Genomic DNA, 22,515 nt, shown 5'->3' on the forward strand with positions numbered 1-22,515 from the left:
AGCACGCAGTTCCCCCACACTGTTACAGCAGAATACTACATGTCACTATTGGCTAAACTGAGGAAGCACATTGCAAGGAAACAACCTGAACTTACTCGGACAAGGTGTTGACTTCATCATGACATTGTGGAGCCTCACATTACAACGTAAGTCATGCTGTTTCTGGCTCAGTTCAATGTTACTTGTGTACTGCATTTGCCTAAATGCCCCGATTTGGCACCTTTTTTAATTCCCGTCACTAAAGGCAAAGGTTCGGGGCATTTGATTTGAGAACTCTGAAGCAGTACTCAAGAAAAGTGAGGCGGTTGTCAAGGACCTGACAAAGAATGGTCTGCACTGTATACTCGAGGACTGCCAGACGGTATAAAAAGTGCTTGCAAGAAGAAGAGTAGTACTTTCAAAATGATCTTGTAAACATTGAAATGGAGAAATAAACATCTGTGAAAGAAATGAGTTTCAGCCTTTGTTGACCATCCCTCTTATATCCCACACAATTCAATATCTACTGAAGAGATGTGGGTGCATAAGGCACTCTGCCCACATTGTGCTCGGAGGCTTCTGTCTCCTCTCTTCCGTTGTTAGCTTTCCCTTTCTTCATGGGCAGTGACAGTAGCTCTTGGGGTAAGGCATCTAAATTAACCTTAAAATTCTTAACATGTCCTGTGTGAACAATGGAACTTCACAATGGTAATTGTAACTTCAGATTAGTGGGTAATGTTATCTTTGTGACTTGATATGGCCCGTGAATCGCATAATAAATTTTTACATTTGAACCTATGGTGTGTAGACTCTTGCTGTTATAACCCATTGGCTGGTTCTCCATTCAGGCAACTTAACAGTGCATTATTCTATTCTTTCTTGCCGCTCAAGTGCTTTTGTATTCATTGTCTTCACCCATTTCCACCCATCCTACAACGTCTTTGCAAAATTCTTTTTTTCCTGCTTTTTGGCTTAATCACATTGAAAGACAACAGCAACTTTTTATCGTATACCACCTCATAGTGCTAGAGTCCAGTGCTGTCATGCATGGTCAGTGCCTATGTTCGATTAAGGGTGGAAGGGACTAGGTCTCAGCCTCATTATTCAGAGCTGATGGCATAGTTGCCTAATCAACTTGAACATGAAGTTGGTGCACTGATCTGTAATTATTGGGTCAGGAATGCCAAACTTCGGTAACAAGTTGTTTGTCATTGCTTGTGATAATGTACTCGCTTTTTGATTCAGAATTGCAACCATTGCACTGGAACATGAAAAGTGGTTTATGGTCTTTAATACATCAGATCCACCATTATCACCACTAACTGAAACCGTGAAATCTCCATTTACTTCCTCCAAGGACCATATTCATACGTACAAAACAGTGTGAAGTACCCAATTTGTCATTGTGTTCCAATGGTCCTGTAATATTCAAAACGACATACAGTAGGCCAGTAGCCAAAGTTACCCAGAGTGGTTTTACTGTACCTTCTGGTACTCTGTCATGTGAGTTGAGCTTTAATGATCATGTGTGCAGGTTACTTAGCTCCACTTTTATACTCAACGAATCTTGTGACAATGCACCATTTGCAGTTGTCGTTTCCAGCCACAACAATGCCTCACTGAGTTAAATAGCGTATTACAGAAGAGCAATTTTTGTGTGATGCTTATTCAGTAAATCTATCTCAAGGAATGCATAGTACCCCCTCACCAACTTTGAACAATAATTCCATATACCCCCTAAAATTCTTTGCTCCAATAGAGAAACTGAGCAGCACTGACCCCGATGGCTCAACATCAGTTTCCCCCCACTCCACTAATACCATGATTTATAGAAGTCGGTGTCTGAAATTTTGCACCTGGTTTCACCATGTTAGCTATTCAACCGCTTCTAGATTGAAAGTCGGTGGCTAAGTTTCACCCATAACTATCTGCAAATAGACTTATTTTACCAGTTCTTTCTGTGTAGTAGTTACTGTTTTTAGTTTTATTGGTACTTTTGCGTTGCTTGATGACATGGTTTGTTTTGTCATTTTCATTTATAATGGCTGATAATGCATTGTAAGCAACTCTTAATTTTGATTCAATGACAGTGACCACAATCACGGTTGACTTTTTCCCTGAGTTTGAAAATGATTTTGCTGTACTTGGTTTTCATTGTCCTTTTTCTTCCCATGTGATTAGACCAGCTCGTTGCACTATCACAGTGTATGATGTGGAAAGCACTTCAAAGGGGTTTTTGTGCATAGAATGTTTATGCACTGTTTACATGAATTTGCATACCTTATGTATTGTTTTTGTATGTAACTTCAGTCCAGTTTTCATTAACAGACTAGACCATGTAGTGTATTTGGCTTACTTTTTGATACCTGAAGACTCAAGACTGACACACAGTCATTCAGCTTTGCGATTTTTTTCTTACTGTTTGTACTTGCTTTCTTTTTAATGGCAAAATTAACTTTTTTTTTCATAGAGAAAAATCACAAACTTTCATATTGGCTGAGTTTTTGAAGCCTTATTCCTCATATAAGACATTTTCTCAATTAAACGTTACTTTTATCTTGTATTACACTCAGCCTCCTTGTGCATAATTATCACCTTTATATTTACTATAAAATAAGTAAATTTTCTTTTAGTTTTTTCTTAAGATGCTTCTCACTTTTAATGTACAAAGTGAATCATGGACAAGGTTCATCTGCAGAAAAAGTAGTACCGAACTAACCACTACTCAGATAACTTCATGTGGATCTGTTATACCCATACCAGTTTTTGTAATGCAGCAAACAATTATCACTCACACTTCATTGATGATCATACTTTATATGCCTCTACTAAACCAACATCTGTTTAATGAGCAGATAATTATTGGAAACAAATCACTATACAAAAAGTGTACCACATTGAACCAACCAAACTGAGTAAGTTTATCTCCCCTTTCTCAAGGAACATATGCATGAGTGAAACAATCAGGCATGAAGTAAAATTTATCTTTCACTCAGAAACACTCCTCCCTATTTTCATCATCATTTCCCTCTTGTCCCCAGTCTCAGCTACCACATTGCATCTCTCTCTCTCTCTCTCTCTCTCTCTCTCTCTCTCTCTCTCTCTAAAACACACACACACACAACAATAACATAAAGAAATAATTAAAACACACTTCACAAATGTCAACAATGTATTCAACATGTAGGGAATATATGATAAACAAGTGGACAAGAAAAATGTAACCAAAAGTGATGATTCTTGTTATCTGTGAATGCAGTTAACATATTGCAATGCAAGCAAAGAAGTAGATGAGGAACTGTTATTCCATCTTTTTAGAGATGGTTGCGGGACTTGGCTGTTTGATACGGGATGTCAAATCAGACACCTTTCAGCCGACTAGTTCCCAAACTTATTTTATATGGCTACCAGTTTTGTCGATTTACTAGGCCATTTGTAGGCCCCTGACTGACGTGAAAGAAGATTTCACCTTGATTCTGGTCAAAATGGGCCAGTATTTGAATACTGGTATCTGTAGATTTCTGCTTGCTATACTTGTCACTTCAACCATCATCTGCAACTCAGATGGCATCTGTAGGCAGATGATGGTTGAAGTGATCAGTATAGCAAGTAGAAATCTACAGGTACCAGTATTTGAATGCAGGCCCCTGTTTTGACCAGAATTGAGGTGAAATCATCCGACACGTCGGTTAGGGGCCTAATGATGGCATAATAAATCGCCGAAATTGGTAGCCAAATAAAATAAGTCTGGAAATTACAGGGCTGAAAGGTGTTTCACTTGACATCCTAGATGAGGGAATGTTGTAAATAAAGTAACACCGTTTCTTTAGTTTGAAAAGCAAACCATTTTAAAATCCCCAAAATATTAAAACTATAAAATGCCTAAGTTTCAGTCCACTGATCATATTTTAACTAAATAATAATATTAGAAAAACAAATTAGTGTTTAATGGCTGCATAGCCTATATCAGCATTAACTGCTGCACCAGTGATTACTATACACAGTCTTGAGTATTGAGTTGTTACTGCCTAATCTGTCAACCTCTGCTGATTGCTGTGTGTTGCAGCTGCTAACAGGTTCTGAGCTACTTGAGAAACTGTTAGGACCCTGCCAACCTGGAATCTGAGAGACCTTTCCTTCTTTTCAAACTTTCTCAGTCAATCCCACCTCTGTCTATGAAACTATAATTAGTATTTTCTCCATAAAGTGTTTCTATTGGTAGTGTAGTAATCTGTAGGAGTGATCTCCATGTTTTTTGTACTAATCATACATATGCTTTATACATTATTTATTATGAATGTAAAATAATACAGGGAACTGTTTTACAGGCTGGAAGACTCTATTTTTGTAACTATCCATTTGTGTTTGATGCTGCTGCCAAAACTCTTCTTCTGGAAACAGATCAATCTTTGCAGGTCTGTATACTTATAACAAAGTTTGGAATTGTACTTAGAAACCCATAAAAGAAGCTAAGAAAACACAGTTATGTTATGTCAGACTTTTCTGCGATTAGTACATCAGTTTTACCTGTGAAAGATTTAACCTAAGAAATGCGTTATCTTGTAAGCAAATTTGATTTACTGGAAGAGGTTGTACAATTTCAAAACTATGATTGCTTATTACTAATTCTCTCTCTCTCTCTCTCTCTCTCTATTTATTTATTTAATTAATTAATTATTTTTCCTACGTTTGTATTTACACCCGGCGATCTTCATATCTTCATTATGTTCGCTATCAATGACCTGACATTCACAGGAAAGGACATAAAGCAGATGCTGTGCACAACTCAGGAACACCTTGTGCATTTTTGAGATCACATACAGAAAATCCAAATACTTGTACTCTTGAAGTGTGTTTACAGTCGAATTGCATGAGCAGTCTGCTGCATGTAAAGTAGTGAAGCTGAATAGTGCTGAATGGTGGTTGTGACAGTCCCTGGGTTGTAGGACAAACACACCTTTGACCCTGGCTGGGGCTGATAAACGGGCGACATTTTCCATCTGGTGCTGCTGATCCAGTGCCTCATTCTGCTGAGGCTGGCAGCCTCTGTAGGCCATGGCTGTTGATGTCAGCAGCGCATCATGTTGTGCTGTGATGGCATCCCACTTGGGAGATGGCCCCTTGACTCTGTGCGTGGCTGTGGCAGCAGTGTGGGGAGTCTGCGGTGTATGAGGTAAAACCTGCTGCCCTTGCACAGGCATCAGCTGGGGGGCTGGCACTATGGTGCCAAGTTCCACTAGAATCTTAGTGTTGATGGCAGCTGGCACAGATGACAGTTTGTTAGGGCTGTGACATCAAGTCCTGTGAAGGACTTAGTGCTGTCAGCAGGTGCAGCCCAGTCTCGAACCCATGGCTGCAGCTGGCAGCTTGCTATCCAGTGTTGTCCTGGCACCATGGTGGTACTGCTGGCTTCTGGCCATGACAAGTGATCGTTGCCTTAAAATACAGATATATTTATGTGCCTCCAGTATCCATTCATTTCACTGAAACATGACATCTAGTCACGTTGTCATAATGAGAGGCTCACCCTGATGTGGTGATACAATGCCAGTCACTACACTGTTGCCACTGCACTGCACTGTTTACCACTGAGCTCGGCTATTCTTGCTTCACAGCCCACAGGTATATCTGTTGTTATGACCCTCATCACCAATCAGGTGGTTAATGACTTGCAAATACTAATGCAACGCTCTATGGCACTTGAATGCCATCTCTGCTTACTTTTGTTAAAGACTAATAATTTTTTGACCGAAGACTAGCTTGCAGCACTATACTTCCCTCCCCCATGGAGAAGACCCAGTCCCCTGTGTCTTATACCAGCTCTTTTCTCTATTGTAATTACTTCTACCTTAATCTGTAAAATAAGTACCCAATACTAAATTGACTTTTCTTAACTACTATGCAAGTTTCTATATAAATCACTGATTCCGTAAATCTGTCTTTCATCTTTCACTTGTATTGCTCAGTCTCACAGAATATCTCAGTGGTCCCTTGCCCTGCTCAGAAACTCAAATACTATTACACATATTTTACTGCTATTTCTCTTGCCATCCTTATCCAGAAACAACTACAACTCTCCATTCCACACTTCAAACTAAACATGACACTCTTTCTCTCTTAATAAATTATCACTAATGTACTAGCTTCAACAAAACATTGTCTGGCTTCATTGAACTTGTATGCTTGGTACCTAATCTCATCTGTCTGGTGTTTTCTTAATCCTTCACTTGCGAACAACTTTTGGAGTTTTGTCCTTGTGACAACAGCTGTCCTTATGATTCCCCACACAACATACTCCCAAAATCATCCTTAAAAAACACATACTGCACTACCATTCACATCACTTTGATAAGTAGTCCAACTTATTTCTCCTTCTGTAGTACTCATTATAGAGTGAATTTTCCTCAAAGTGTTTTGTTTCTTGGTATTCCTGCTCACCAAAAACAACTTCCTGGTACCTGGTGGCACTGTATATTGCAAATTACACCTTAGTGTATTTGTATATGCTTTAATTGCTTTGCTTTGTACTTCAGATGCAATTCATGAAAGCTCTACCCTGGCAACAGCATTCTGTCACTGAAAGTCAACTGTGGTATGATATTCAGTCAGAATGTGTACTTCAGGCTTGCTTTGCACCTTTCACCGACTTACGATATGCAATAGGATGTACAGTGAAATATCAAATTGTACAACATTTGTGAAGCAGTCTACATGTTAGGAATAAACAATGGCTTTCTTCAAACAAACAGGTTTTACTTACACAGTTGCAGGAACAGCCAATATCGTCTAATAGCGAATCTTACAAAGTATACACTGCAACAAACTTCAGATATCTGAATTTGAACCTTTCTTATAGAAATATTTCAACCACATTATTCCCAACAAGTCCACTCTCAGGAAGGATTACCTGGATTCTTGTAATGTTGATTTATTGTCACGTAGAGGAAGGTGTTATTAGATGATTGACAAACACTAACTTCTCTTAACGAAGGTTTAGTCAGCACGTGCACATACAAGAGTGTAGAGCAGACTGCCTCCGGCCAGAACACATATGGTATACTCATATATATAGTTACAGAGCATTCCAGTACAATGATTATTGACATTTGTGGATACTTCCAGAATGTACTCGAACCAAATATAGAAATTAAAATTTTGCAATTCAGGTGAGTTTTGAACTCAGGACCCTCCTTGCAACAGTGTAGTATCATAACCACTACACTACAGTGACTGTGCTACTCAGCTTCTTCTGCGACATTGCGCCTTCCTTAAGAGAACAGCGTCGTGGTGTCACGTCGTCCTAGTTTGGGAACGAGTCATTGGTCCTGCATACTCCGACTCCCGGTGACTGATGTTTGCCCTGGCAGTGATCTTCTTAGAACTTCCCTTGCCGCTATGCTCTTCATCACCTTTTCGCTTGTTGTCTGTCGCTGGAGCTTTGAATTTACCCTGAGTTGCTGGATCCGTATAGGGCTTCATTCGAAGGATGTGGTCCCTATCTCTGATCTTTTGTTGTCTTGTGTTGGGGTCGAAATCTTCAATTTCGTACGTAATTGTCTTACAACCTTATAAGGACCAAAATAGTGCCTGAGGAGCTTCTCAGAGAGACCAACCTTCCGAACAGGAGTGAAGATCCAGACTGGGCCACCAGGCTGGTAGACAACAGGGCGGTGGCTCGCGTCTTTCCTTCAGCGATCGTTTTCTTGAGCCTGTAGTGTGTGGAGTCGAGGTATCTGCTGAGCTTCCTCAGCTCTGCTTAAAACCTGGCCGATGTAGTCGTCATCCACATCATCAGATGTAATGGAAACACAGTGACCATCGTCATAGTTACTTCACGCCCATGCACTAGGAAAAATGGCGTAAATCCTGTGGTGTCTTGTTTGGCGGTATTGTAGGCAAAAGTCATGAAAAGGAGCATCTCATCCCAGTTGCTCTGCTCAACATTGATGGACATTTATAGCATGTCGGCCAAGATCTAATTAAGGCGTTCAGTAAGCCTGTTAAGTTTGCGGATGGTAGTCAGTCGTCATGTGATGAGTAATGTTGCACCGACGGTTTATCTCTGTCACAAGATTTGATTGAAAAACTTTCCCCACCCATAATTAACGACCTTGGGGCACCGTGTTTTAATACAATGGCTTCGACCATGAATTTGGCTACCTCGAATGATTTGGCTGTTTTTACGGCTTTTGTAATGGCATAGCATGTCAGATAATCACAGCAAACAATAATCCATCTATTGCCACCAGCAGACGTTGGAAATCGTCTGAGGAGGTCAATCCCAACACGCTGGAAAGGCATTTCGGCTGGTGGAATTGGTATGAGTTGGCCGGGTGGTTTCTGAGGCACTGCCTTTCATCTCTGGCACACTCTACAGTGCGACACATAGTGACGGATGCTCCAAAATAAACCTGGCCAGAAAAATCTCTTGCAGATCCTGTTGCATGTGTTAATAAATCCTAAATGTCCGGCCTCAGGTGTGTCATGGAATTTCTGTAGAACATCTAAGCGCATGTGTTTAGGAATCACTGGTAGCCACCTCTTTCCAAATGGATCAAAGTTTTTCTTGCAAAGTAATCCCTTAACTACCTTAAATTTCCTTTCACATCCTCCGACCTATTTAAGGCAAGCATAATTTGATCTCTTGGCGTCCTCCTCCTGTTCAGCAGAGAGATCTTGCAGTGCAGCGAGACAGTCACTATCTTCATCGAAGGCTTGATGGTCTTGCACAGGGTTTCTTGAGAGACAGTCGGCATCTTGGTGTTTTCTTCCAGTTTTGTACACTGTCGTAATGTCATACTCTTGAAGACGTAATGCCCACCTGATGAGTCGTCCTGTTGGGCCCTTAAGACCTGTCAACCGACAAAGTGAATGATGGTATGTAACAATTGTGAGTGGCCTTCCATAGAGATACTGTCAAAATTTGCACATGGCCCAGATCACAGCAAGACATTCTGTTTCTATAGTTGAGTAGTTTATCCACTGCCATCTGTGTGTAGTTCTGTAGGTGCTCTCTCATCATACAGACCAAGTACAGGGTCAGTCGTCAGAGCTTTTCACAGCACATTGAAAGAATCTTGTTGAGCACCACTCCAGATAAATTTAGTGTTGGATTTTAACAACTCTTGGAGTGGCCTGGCTTTGATACAAAAGTCTTTGTTAAAACCACGTTAATAAGAACATAATCCAAGGCAGCTTCTCACAACTGTAATACTTTAAGAAATAGGAAATTCCGTTATAGATCTCTCCTTTTCTGGGTCTGGCTGCACACCTTCATTTGACACAAGGTATCCAAGTATTTTGATTTCTTTTGCTCCAAAGGGAGACTTTTTTGGATTAAGTTTCAGTCCACCTTGTTGGAGACACTTAACAACAGCCCTCAGTCTCTTTATATGTTCATCAGATGTCTCTGAGAACACTATAATGTCATCTAAACAACAAAGACACTTCATCCACTTCAGGTTACTTAGATTATTATCCATCATCCGTTCAAAAGTTGCTGGTGCGCTACACAAACCAAATGGCGTTACCTTAAACTCATAGAGGCCCTCAGGGGTAATGAATGCAGTTTTCTCACGATCAGACCCATGTTCTTCGATTTGCCAGCATCCCGAGTACATGTCCATGCTTGAGAAAAACTTAGCCACCTTCAGAAAATCTAGTGTATTGTAGCGACACCGCCATTTAGGATAGGGAAAGTTAGTTTTGTGTGATATTCGGAGCACGAGTTACAGCCAGGTGTGGGCCGGATTGCAGTAGTTACGCTTACCAGCAGTTGCGAAAGCAAATAGAGGCCACAGGAGTGTAGAACTGCCAGAGAGGGCGCACACAGCAGTTTCCATGGTGCAAGGCACAGGCAGAAGAGGGCCGCTGGCCAACCTAAGTGTTATGCGTACATGACACGAAGTGGTGTGTTAGCGAAACAGAGGCGTGCAGCTGAGTATAAGTAGGTGTTGTTTTCTAATGAGATTCAGTCAAGTGTGGCAGCTCTCCTGGACGGTGAGGCAGTCACATCGCCGGGCTACACGCAGCAACAGATGGGGCGACAGTGTCCCAGTCCACAGCGGATCGTTGGTTTGACCCTCCGAGGCCGATGTGGGTTCCACAGACATCCAGGGCAGGCCACTCTTTGGCTCATTACTGCGGTTAGTCGTCTCGGCTCCCAACACATGCCGGAGACTTCTGAGGCGAGGGCTGCAGGTTCCGATGCTGGATCGTGGGCACTTGCCGCCGCGTTCTCAGCTATGGCAGTGAGGAAGAAGCGGCAGTGGGGCCGGCCTGCGGCTCCCGGCAGAGCAGCACGGAGGCAACGGGCACAATGGCCGCTGAGCCGGCTGCTGGCACAACCATCCTGACATAATCGGAACTCTGCAGCTGGCATACGATGCCGGCATGACACAGCGTTGCGTTGCACAGGTCGCTGGGGTGCTTCCTCAGCAGTGTGCGGCCCTGTGTTGCAGACCAAGGTGAACAGAGCACTGTAGTGGAAACAGTAAATCACTTGGGAAGTTCTCGCCGAGTTTTAACACGGCACCTCCTGGCACCCATCGACATTTGGTGTCAGAATAGCGGATGTCGTCTATCTAGTACGACATTCAAGCCCACTGCCTGCAGTACTGTCACAAGATGTGGTGAGTGCTGACAAAATTGTTCTTTACGAGTGTTGGATGTTTTCCTTCTTTTTTTGTTTTTTCGAGTATGGCTCCTATCAATCCACATTTTTAGATGTTTGCGTGGGCATAGTATATTTTGTTGTCAGAATAAGTGTTAGTGTATTTTTTGCATTTGACAACTTTTGTATTGGTTTATGATGACACTGAGTCTGATGATGTGGAGCTGTAGGAAGTCAGGTTGTTCTTGTACTTAAATGTTTTGTTTCGGGACTAACTGAGAACGAAATCAACACAATGGCAGAGTCAAGGATGCCAGGTGTGCCGGAACCAGAAGTGGTGCGGATTTTGGTGGAAAAAGTAGCACAATTGACAGCAGACAATACGCAGTTGAGAAATGAATTAACATCTAGAAGTGAGCAGGAAACCGCATCTGATCAGTCATTGTTGCCTAGGGTGCAGGAGATTGATCCAGCTGCCGTGAGTCTGATTATTTCGTTTTCTGTCAAGGCATCCGAGGATGAGCATTTGTTTGTGGATGACTTGGAGACTTCAGCGGTGATGAATGGTTGGTCTGATGAGCAGTTGTTACATATAGCCAAGATTAGGTAACGGGTGAAGAGAAAACATATGTAAGGTGTTATGAGGCCTTAAGGAAGGTAGGACAGTTTAAGCAGTTAAAGGAAGGGCTTTTACAAAAGTACAAGAAACAGAATAGCGCTTGGTACTTTAGGGAGAGGTTAAGTACAATGACAAAGAGGCAGGGGGAGACGGTGGAGAAATTTGCGGACAGGATAAGGGAAATTAAGAAGTATACTTACGAGTTGAGTCAGTTGAAGCGAATAGTGTTCTGTTGCAGGAGGCTGAGCAAAGGGTACTTGATGTATTTGTGAGAAGGTTACCGGTGCATATGTCACGGAAAGTGCGTGAAGGGACTCCGAAAGGTTTGTATTCAGCTACTCAGCTGGCAATTCAATGTGAGGAAATAGACGTGGCAACAGAGGGGTACGCGAGAGGCAGACAGTGTTTACAGCGGGTATAAGTGTGGTTACAGCGGTTTTAAGTGTGGTCGTACGGGACATTTGCAGAGGCAATGTACCCAGTCACTGAGGAATAGATGAAGGGGTGCAAATCAGCAGCTTGGAGGATGGAGAAGTGGAGATAAGAGAGGTGGAAAATCATTAAATGGCAGAGGGGGCCCAAGACCCACCTAAAAGGAGCTCCCATTTAATTTCAATGCTACGAATACGTATGCAGAGGTGGAATGTTCAGTGGTAGGATCCATAGGATCTAAAATGTTTAAGGTTTTGTTCGACACAGGGGCGCAAGTGTCAGTGGCTACTAAGAATATAATGGGACAAAGGAAGTTAGACCCACCACGTTACAGGTTGCTGGGGGATAAGGTGGTCACGCCTTTGGGGTCGGTGACAGTTGACTTTCGCATAGGGAAAGTCTGATTTAATGCATGCGTGGAGGTAGTACCATGGGTGAATGAGGGCTGCAACATGATCCTAGGAGTAGATTTCTTGCATCATCATGATGCCAAAATTGACCTTGGACAACGAACTGTAGAACTTGGTGGAATGTTATTTCCGCTAGGGGAAACTGTTGTCAATGCAGAGCTTTCGCGAGGGGCATTCAAAGTAAGGAACAAACCAATTGAACTGCGTACTTTAGTGTTAAGGCTTAATTCACATGAGGGTGTGTCTAGTGGCACCGGGAAGTCACTTTGGGTAAGTGTGGAGTCAAATCTACCTGTGCGTACAGTATGTGTTATTGAACCATTGAAGGATAATGAAGATTTGGGTTCACTGGGTTGTTTTGTGAAACATAGTGTTCTAAGCATACAGGAGGGGAACGATGGGCGAGTAGTTTCATCTACATCTACATCTTCGTGATTACTCTGCTATTCGCAATAAAGTGCCTGGCAGAGGGTTCAATGAACCACCTTCATGCTGTCACTCTACCGTTCCACTCTCGAACGGCATGCGGGAAAAACGAGCGCTTAAATTTTTATGTGAGAGCCCTGATTTCTCTTATTTTATTGTGATGATCATTTCTCCCTATGTAGGTGGGTGCCAACAGAATGTTTTTGCAATCAGAGGAGAAAACTGGTGATTGAAATTTCATGAGAAGATCCTGCCACAATGAAAAACGCCTTTGTTTTAATGATTGCCACTCCAATTCATGTCTGTGACACTATCTTCCCTATTTCACGATAATACACAACGAGCTGCCCTTCTTTGTACTTTTTCGATGTCATCGACAGTCTCACGTGATGCGAATCCCACACCGCACAGCAATACTCCAGAATAGGGCGGACAAGCTTGGTGTAAGCAGTCTCTTTAGTAGACCTGTTGCACCTTCTAAGTGTTCTGCCAATGAATCGCAGTCTTTGGTTTGCTCTACCCATAGTATTATCTATGTGATCTTTCCATTTTAGGTTGTTTGTAATTGTAATCCCTAAGTATCTATTTGAATTTACAGCCCTCAGATTTATGTGACTTATTGCATAATTGAAATTTAGCTGATTTCTTGTATTACTCGTGTGAATAACTTCACACTTTTCTTTATTCAGGTCAATTTCCACTTTTCGCACCATACAGATATCCTATCTAAATCATTTTCATTTTGCGAGGTGTTTTGATCATCTGATGACTTCACAAGATGGTAAATGAGAGCATCTGCAAACAATCTAGGCTACTCAGATTGTCTCCTATGTCATTAAAATAGATCAAGAACAGTAGAGGACCTATAACACTTCCTTGGGGAATGCCGGATATTACTTCTGTTTTGCTCAATGAATTTCTGTCTGTTATTACGAACTATGACCTTTCTGACCGGAAATCACGAATCCAGTCGCACAACTGAGGCGATACTCCGTATCCACGCAGTTTCGTTAGAAGATGCTTGTGAGGAACGGTGTCAAAAGCCTTCTGGAAATCTAAAAATATGGAGTCAATTTGACATCCCTTGTCGATAGCACTTATTACTTCATGAGTATAAAGAGCTAGTTGTGTTTCACAAGAATGATATTTTCTGAATCCGTGCTGACTATATGTCAATAAATCGTTTTCTTTGAGGTACTTCATAACGTTCGAATACAGTATATGTTCTAAAACCCTACTGCGAATGGACATTAGTGATATAGGCCTGTAATTCAGTGGATTACTCCTACTTCCCTTTTTGGGTGTTGGTGTTACTTGAGCAATTTTCCAGTCTTTAGGTACGGATCTTTCTGTCACCGAGTGGTTATATATAATTGCTAAATTTGAAGCTATTTTATCAGCATACTCTGAGAGGAACCTGACTGGTATACAATCTGGACCGGAGGCCTTGCCTTTATTAAGTGATTTAAGCTGCTTTATTACACTGAGGATATCTACTACGTTTCTCATCATGGCAGTTGTCCTTGATTGGAATTCAGAAATATTTACTTCGTCTTCTTTGGTGAAGGAGTTTCGGAAAATGGTGCTCAATAACTCTGCTTTAGTGGCACTGTCATCAGTGACTTCACCGTTGTTATCGCGCTGTGAAGGTATTGATAGCGTCTTGCCTTTGGTGTACTTTATGTATGACCAGAGTCTCTTTGGGTTTTCTGCCAGATTTTGAGACAGAATTTCGTTGTGGAAATTATTAAAAGCATCTCGCATTGAAGTATGCGGTATATTTCGAACTTCTGTAAAACTTTGCCAATCTGGGGGATTTTGCATTTTTTTTAAAATTTGGCATACATTTTTTGTTGCTTCTGCAACAACGATCTGACCTGTTTTGTGTACCATGGAGGATCAGTACCATCACTTATTAATTTATGTGGTATATCTCTCTCAATTGCTGTTGATACTATCTCTTTGAAAACATTCCACAACTTTTCTACACTTACATGATCAGATCGGAAGGAGTGAAGACTGTCTCTTAAGAAGGCGTTAAGAGCATTTTTATCAGCTTTTTTAAGTAGATATACTTTACGTTTCTTTTTGATGGTTGCAAGTGTTACGTTATTCAGCCTAACAGCAACTGCCTTGTGGTCGCTAATCCCTGTATTCATCACAATACTCACTATTTGTCCAGGATTATTTGTTGCTAAAAGGTCAAGTATGCTTTTGCAACTATTTACGCTTCGAGTGGGCTCACAAACTATTTGTTCAAAATAATTTTCTGAGAAAGCATTCAGTACAATTTCGGACGATGTTGTATGCCTGCCACCGGCTTTAAACATATAATTTTTCCAGCATATCGAGGGTAGATTGAAGTTACCACTGACTATAATTGTATGAGCAGGGTACTTATTTGAAATGAGACTCAAGTTTTCTCTGAACTGTTAAGCAAGTATGTCTTCTGAGTCGGGGGGGGGGGGGGGGGGTCGGTAAAACGATCTAATTAATAGTTTAGTCCGATTGTCAGGTATAACCTCTACCCATACTATTTCACATGAACTATCTACTTCAGTTTCGCTACAAGGCAAACTACCTCTGACAGCAATAAACACTTCACCGCCAACTATATTTAATCTTATCCTTTCTGAACACTGTTAGATCATTTGAAAAAATTTCGGCTGAACTTATTTCTGGCTTTAGCCAGCTCTCTGTACCTACAACTATTTGAGCTTAAGTGTTTTCTATTAGAGCTTGGAGCTCTGGTTGTTTCCCAACACAGCTACGACAATTTACAACTACAATACCAATCATTTCTACAACTACCTTACTGTGTTTACCTGCACACTTTTAGACAGATGCTTCTTCTGTGGATCCCTGTTTCCGGTGAACGTGGATAATTTTAGTGCTGTAGATGCGAATCTGAGGAAAGGAGTTTTAGTAGCAAATTTGGATGTGCCAGATAACGAAGACTGGTGTTTGAGGGGTAGGCAAAGTGATCAACCACTAACTGCTGATAGAACTACATTGTGTGACAAAATTAAGCATTTGAAAGGCAGAGAAAGAGAGCATATTTAAGAATTATTGTGGGAATTTAAGGATTTGTTTTTCCACAGGGGCCGTTGCCAGCAGCTCCATTAGTTCAACATAGGATACAAATAGGGAATGAAGCACCTGTTTACTGTAAACCATACAGCATACTGAGGTATTTTCAGCCAATTGTGGAGGATTTCATTGATGAGCAGCTTGCGGACGACAGTATTATAGAGCATAGTAATAGTTGTTGGGGAGCAGGCATTGTTGTCGTGCCTAAAAGAAATCTACAGATGTAACTAAGAAATACAGGTTCTGTTGTGACTGCTGATACCTCAATAATAAAACAGTAATGGACACATACCCCATTCCAAACAAATCGGAGGCTTTGGATTACTTAGGACAGTGCCAGTACTTTTTTACGATGGATTTCACAATTGGTTATCATCAGTTGAGGTGTTTGAAACCACAGCAGTGTCTTGTCTATTTGGATGACATTATCATGTTTTCAAGTAGTATGGAGCTACATAGACAGCGGTTAAGGGAAGTTTTTATGGGGTTAAGAGCAGCTCGTTTGACATTGAGCCTGGAGAAGTGTCATTTTGCATTAGAAGAAGTAAAATATTTGGGGTCATATTATCAGTAAGGATGGAGTGCGAACAAATCCGAGGCTGGTACAGGCTGTAAGGGATTTTTGGGAACCAAAAACAGTTAAGTAAGTGCAGTCATTCATTGGAATTTGCAATTTCTATTGAAAGTTCGTTAAGGGTTTTGCAGATTTAGCCCAGCCGTTGACACGATTATTACAGAAGGGTGTGAAATTTGAGTGGACGGAAGAGTGTCAGAAAGCGTTTGACAAACTGAAAGAAGTGTTAACATCAAGTCCAGTTCTTGTGTTTCCAGATTTTGAAAAGGAGTTTATACTAGCATGCAATGCATCGCATCAAGCATTACGGTGTGTTCATAGTCAGGAAATTGATGGGAAAGAACATTTTGTAGCCTTTGCGTCTAGGCAGTTGACTGCAGCGGAGAATAGTTACTCAGCAACAGAGAGGGAGATGCATAGCGTAATCTATGGAATCACATATTTTAAATGTTATTTATATGGGAGAAGATTTCGAGTAGTGACAGATCATCCTGTGTTGAAGTGTTGCAGGGGTTGAAGGATCCGTTCACTAGACTCGCTCGATGAACTGTGAGGCTTAGTGAATTCGTCTACGAGGTGGTGCACAAGCCTGGGAAGAAGTACAGTAATGCAGATGCACTAAGTAGGAAGGTGGCAAAAGTAGCAGTCATAACCTATGACCTAGCAGTATGGCAAGAATTACAGGACGTGGACAACGATTGTAAATTGTATCAGACACAGCCACAATTTAATATATACGATGGTCTTCTGAGCGGGGAAACAAAGTTAGGGCCAAGGGTAGTAGTGCCAGTGAAGTTGAGGGATGAGGTTTTAAAGGAAGCACATGATCACGTGTTATCCGATCATGGAGGGTGTAGAGCGATGAATAGGGAGTGGCTGAGAGGTATTGGTGGAGAGGTGGAGAGGTAGGAAAGGAGATGTGGATCAGTACATCAAGAGTTGTATACCATGTGAGCAGAGAGCAGATTTGAGTCAGAAACAGATACAGCTACAACGATTACCAGAAGTAACATGCCCATTCTCTTTGCTGGGGATTGATGTCTTTAGGACCTTTTAGGCGAACACCATTGGAGAACAGATTCGTTTTCACAATAATAGACCATTTTTCAAGGTATGTGGAGATGGTGGCTACGCCAAATCAACCAGAAGCAATTGTCACGCAAGCATTAGTAAACAACTGGATTTTGAAGTTTGGTGTACTGTAGACAATAATTACTGACCAAGGGACGAACTTCATGTCGGATTTAATGAAGGAGCTGTGTAATTTGTTGAACATAAAGAAATTGAGGACAAGTGCGTTGCATCCGCAGGCCAATGGAAGGACAGAACAGGTACACAGAACAATTGGGAAGATTCCACCGTCAATGGGATGAATATTTGAAGCTTATTGTCTGTGCGTATAATGCGAAAGTCCATACAAATACCGGTTTGTCCCCATATGAGGTAGTGTACGGGCGAAAAATGCTGTCCCCGTTTGATTTAGTGAAGCTACAAAAACGAAGGACTGGTGAATCTGTACATCAGTTTGCAGGAAACGGGTACAAAAGGCGAATACAAAGGCTTTGGAAAGGCAGGAAGACGCTGTAAAGTGGAAAGGAAGTTTACTGCAGTATAAAGTGTGGCATTGGGTAATGCTGTCCAGCCCCTATACGGAAAAATGGGAAAATGAAGGCCGGCCGCGGTGGTCTCGCGGTTCTAGGCGCTCAGTCCGGAACCGCGCGATTGCTACGGTCGCAGGTTCGAATCCTGCCTCGTGCATGGATATGTGTGATGTCCTTAGGTTAGTTAGGTTTAAGTAGTTCTAAGTTCTAGGGGACTGATGACCACAGCAGTTAAGTCCCATAGTGCTCAGAGCCATTTGGGAAAATGAAGAAGTTCCTCAGGACGTATCAAGGGCCATACCAAGTTGTTGAAACTGCATCTCCCATTAATGTTAAGCTTCAGCTACCAAGTAGGACGATGATAGCACACATTGGGCAGTTACGGCCATTTAAGGGTTGCCCGTATGTGATTCCTGGTGTGTCACAGGAAGGAAAGAGGAAGAGAGAGTGAAGAATGGTGCTAAATGCAGAGAAAACCAGGAAGATAGAGTACAGCATGAACTACTTTATGCTTTGCGATCTAGAAAGTAGTAGAGTATTTATAGTTTTAAAAAAAATTTTTTTAATGTATCAGTGGGTTTGCATAGATTAATTAGGCATTGTATTTTATATGTGTTTTCGAGTATTGTGAGCCTGCCAGGGGCAGCAGTCCTTTTGAAGAGGTAGGAAGGATGATGGTGATCCCTGTCCTCAGGTCACTGGAAAGGGAAGTGTAGCGTCTGACGTATGTGGAGTGTTGTTGGAGGAGAAATCAAACGCAATTCTGGAGAAATAAATGTGTCGGAGTAAATTTCACGGCAAAGCCATAATAAATGTGTGTTGAACGATGTCAGAGTCGTACAATTTCTTGTTTAAATTTTTAGTTGTCGACAGTGCTGGGTCAGGATAGTCGTGTTTATTGCACCAGTTCATATACTGTAAATTTAAGGAGGAAAGTAGTCACACAATCGGTGTTGAGTTTGGATAAAAAATAGTGAATGTTGGAGGAAAATCTGTGAAGCTACAAATATGGGACACATGCACGGTGCAGTTATTTTTAGCCAGGGGGAAAGGAATAGACTGTCCAAGGGACATGGTGGAACCAAAATTGAGCTTGCAACAGGTCGGGATACATTGGCTCTTCTCCACCTACGAGAATTTGGCGGTGATAGCAAGTTGTTTTGAGCGGGGAGTATTTGCAGAAGCAGAAAGTATAGAGCTTGAGGGAAGGGGAATTTTAATCAATGGAACTAAGTGTAACATAATAGGACCAACCTTCCATCTGCCAGCATCAATTTCAGGAGTTGCACAATTGAATGTTACGCAACCACAGCTGTACTGGCCAGAAGTCACTTTACAGTTTTTGTCAAGGCAGAATCTGACCTTGTTAAATCAAACTCTGGAGCCAGGTCTGTTGAGGTCCGTAAACCAGTTCATTTTAGAGCAAGAAGGGCGCATATCAGCCAAACAGCTTGTTCAACATGTCACTCAATATAGGGAAAGGCAACGGCAAACAACTATCATTTTGAGCACCTCCGTGCCAAGTGTCAACGCAGCCTTAACTTTATTATGTGTTGTTTTCTTTCTGATCAGGCGGAGAGCTAATTACAAAAGGGAACCAAGGGTAGTCCAAATCCCAGTGGATTGGATACCGAGGGCGTGAGATGAATAGGTAAGCGGTTGATCGAGCAGTGGTCATCCAGTAAGGAATTTTTACGTTTTGTTTCCTGTCATGGTTTTAAGAGGGCACTAGACCACATTTAAGTTTTTTAGTAGTAAGGAAATGTGCCATAGGTGCCGACCCAAACAAGTTAAGAGCTAGTTAAGGGTCGACCCAGGGACCAGGTCTTTTAGAAGAGGGGAATAATGTAGCGTCACCATGGTTTAGGATAGCGAAAGTTAGTTTTGTGCGAGATTCAGAGCACAAATTACAGCCAGGTTCGGGCTGGATTGCAGTAAGTTACGCATACCAGCAGTTGTGAATGCAAATAGAGGCCACAGGGGTGTTGAACTGCCAGAGAGGGCACACACAGCAGCTTCCATGGTGCAAGCCACAGGCAGAAGAGGGCCACTGGCCAACCTAAGTGTTATGCGTATGTGACGTGAAGTGATGCGTTAGCAAAACAGAGGCACGCAGCCGAGTATAAATAGGTGTTGTTTTCTAACAAGATTCATTCAAGTGTGGCAGCTCTCCAGGAGGTGAGGCGTGTCACACCGCCGGGCTACATGCAGCAACAGATGGGGCAACAGCGTCCCAGTCCAAGGCGGTTCGTTGGTTCGACCCTCTGAGGCCGACGCGGGGTCCACAGCCATCCAGGGCGGGCCACTCTTTGGCTTTTTACCGTGGGCAGTCGTCTCGGCTTCTGACACGTGCCGAAGACTTCAGAGGCGAGAGCCTCAGATTCGGACGCTGGATCGTGGGTGCTTGCCACTGTGTTCTCAACTATTCCAGCGAGGAAGAGGTGGCAGTGGGGCCGGCCTACAGCTCCTGGCAGAGCATGCGGAGACAACGGGGACAGTGGCCGCTGAGTTGGCTGCTGGCACAGGAATCCTGACGTAATCGGAACTCTGCAGCTGGCGTACAAGACTGGAACAACACAGCGTTGCGTCACACAGGCCGCTGGGGTGCTTCCTCAGCATTGCAAGGCCCTGTGATGCAGACCGAGGTGAACGGAGCACTGTGGTGGAAACAATAAATCACTTAGAAAGTTCTCGCCAAGTTTTAATACGGCACCTTCTGGCACTCACTCACTACATTTGGTGCCTTCCCGCTACATTTGGTCATCCTGATACACTCTGTGGCAGAAGTCGCCACAGAAGTATTGTCAATTCTTGGAAGAGGGTAAACGTCCTTTTTAGTTATCTTATTAAACTTTCTGTAATGAACACAAAAGTGCCAACTGCCATCCTTCTTCCTGACGAGAACCACTGGTGACGACCATGGGCTCTGCGAAGGCTGAATGATATCATTCTTCATCATTTTCTCTACCTCGTTGCGAATTATTTGACGTTCTGTTGCTGACACATGGTATTCTCTCTGGATTATTGGTTGATGGCCTCCAGTGCTAGTCTGGTGCTTTACTGTCGATTTGTCTGATTTGCTCTTCACATGTGGATTGAATCATTCATAGAAATTTTGAAGGATGGCAAGTAGCTTCTTCTGTTGTTCCTTAGTGAGAGCTGGTGATAGTCGAGCTAGAAGATCTTGTCTCGTAGTGGTAGCACTAATTTCGCCCACAGACTCAGCATGGGAGGTTTCTGTGATGCTCAGCTGTTCTTCAATTAATGGCTCAGTGTTTGCTATGCACATGCGTCTTTCAGGGATCTGTAGCTCTAGGCGAAAGTTAACTATCCGCAATTCACCGAATCCGTTCTTAAACGAGACGACAGAAGCTGGGATGACGAAGTTATTCTTCAGTGGTATGCTTCTTTTACATTTCACTATAAGATCCAGGGGTTGATGCATGGCATAACACCTGAGAGTTACCTTTCTAGTGCTGACTACAGGAATGATCACTTCATTCAGCACACAGTCTCCACGAACTCGGATGCGAATCTTCCTGTCCACAGTATCTCATCTCATTTAGCATTATCTTCGAGCGACCACAATCTATAATTGCCTGAGAAGCTTTCAAAAGAAACTTTCAAAATGTCTCATTCAAGAATGACGTCATGACTACACTCTTATAAGATTATGAATTCTAAGAGCTGTGTATGGCTACTTATACCCCAATGAATGTAGGTATTACATATTTCCAATTAGCCACCTTGAGCAGAGATGTTTTGTTGTCGATGAATATGGTTTTCTGCAACTGGCGACGGTACTTCTCCAAAATGACTGAATATGATGCTTCAGAATCCCCAAGAGCTTGGGCTGGTCGACCATTCATGTACTGATGTAGTTTCGTATAATTTTTGTAGTGATCGACAGCTGAGAATTTTTCTCTTTGGCGGCCTCACCTCCAAGGAAGGTCACACCCTTTAGTGTTCCAGGTTGCAGTCACTGGGTGATTGGCTGGAGCTTCTAAATGACAATGGAAACCTTGATCAGCGTGTTGGGGAGCATCCTCTCCAGCGGCTAGCTTGTGGCGATGGTGACATACGTCGCCCTGCACCCACATCTTCGTCGTCCTGGAGTTGGTGTCAGCTGAGATCGGTCTGCTGTCTTTCGGTATGGGGGTCATCAAATATCTGCCGCCTTTCTTGACAATAGCACACCACATGTCCCAGTTGTCCGCAGTGGAAACATACTGGTTGCTTATCCTGGGTCCTCCAGACGTCAGTCTTCCTTGGTGCCCAAACAGGTTCCTCTTGCAATATTGTAGGAACGTAGCTTTGCCTGGGTCTCGACTCTTTTACCGTTTTAAACGGAAATGAAGGATGAGAGATTGGGTTCAATGTCTGTTCCACTTCCACCCTTATGACCTCTTGAAGTGTCTCAGTTTTTTGCTCACCATGCAATCCAAGTGCTTTCTGAACTTCCTCTCTCACTATCTGACAAACACTTGTGAAATCAGTTTCTTGCTCCATCACAGACATCGATACGATGTTTGGAAGCCGTTCAGACTTCTTGCGTGTAATTCTTTTTTGATGCATTGTCTCGATATGTTGGCACCATTTTGTGAAGTCCTCTGCTGTCGAAACCTCCTTCTGGGGAGGTTTACTATCTTTGGCCCAAAAAAAGCATGTTTGTTGGGAATTTTTTTCTTGAGAAGTGTTATAGATATCAATGTCAAATTTGGTCAAAATGTTTATTTATATTTTCTCTACAAACTGGAATTTTTTCGACCGTA

The 22,515-nt window shown here is 42.4% G+C and overlaps 1 protein-coding gene across 4 annotated transcripts in view; it reads left to right on the plus strand.

The window, feature by feature from the left end:
* The window catches only part of LOC126090967 (probable E3 ubiquitin-protein ligase HERC4), a 230,695-nt gene that overhangs the window by 127,365 nt on the left and 80,815 nt on the right, over nucleotides 1–22,515 (plus strand). For all 4 annotated transcript variants that reach the window (XM_049907026.1, XM_049907028.1, XM_049907027.1 and 1 more), the window contains exon 15: nucleotides 4,308–4,394. In XM_049907026.1, the coding sequence (XP_049762983.1) occupies nucleotides 4,308–4,394 (87 nt within the window). The remainder of the gene's footprint in view (nucleotides 1–4,307; nucleotides 4,395–22,515) is intronic.

The sequence above is a fragment of the Schistocerca cancellata genome, chromosome 1 (assembly GCF_023864275.1).
Source record: "Schistocerca cancellata isolate TAMUIC-IGC-003103 chromosome 1, iqSchCanc2.1, whole genome shotgun sequence".
NCBI lineage: Eukaryota > Metazoa > Arthropoda > Insecta > Orthoptera > Acrididae > Schistocerca > Schistocerca cancellata.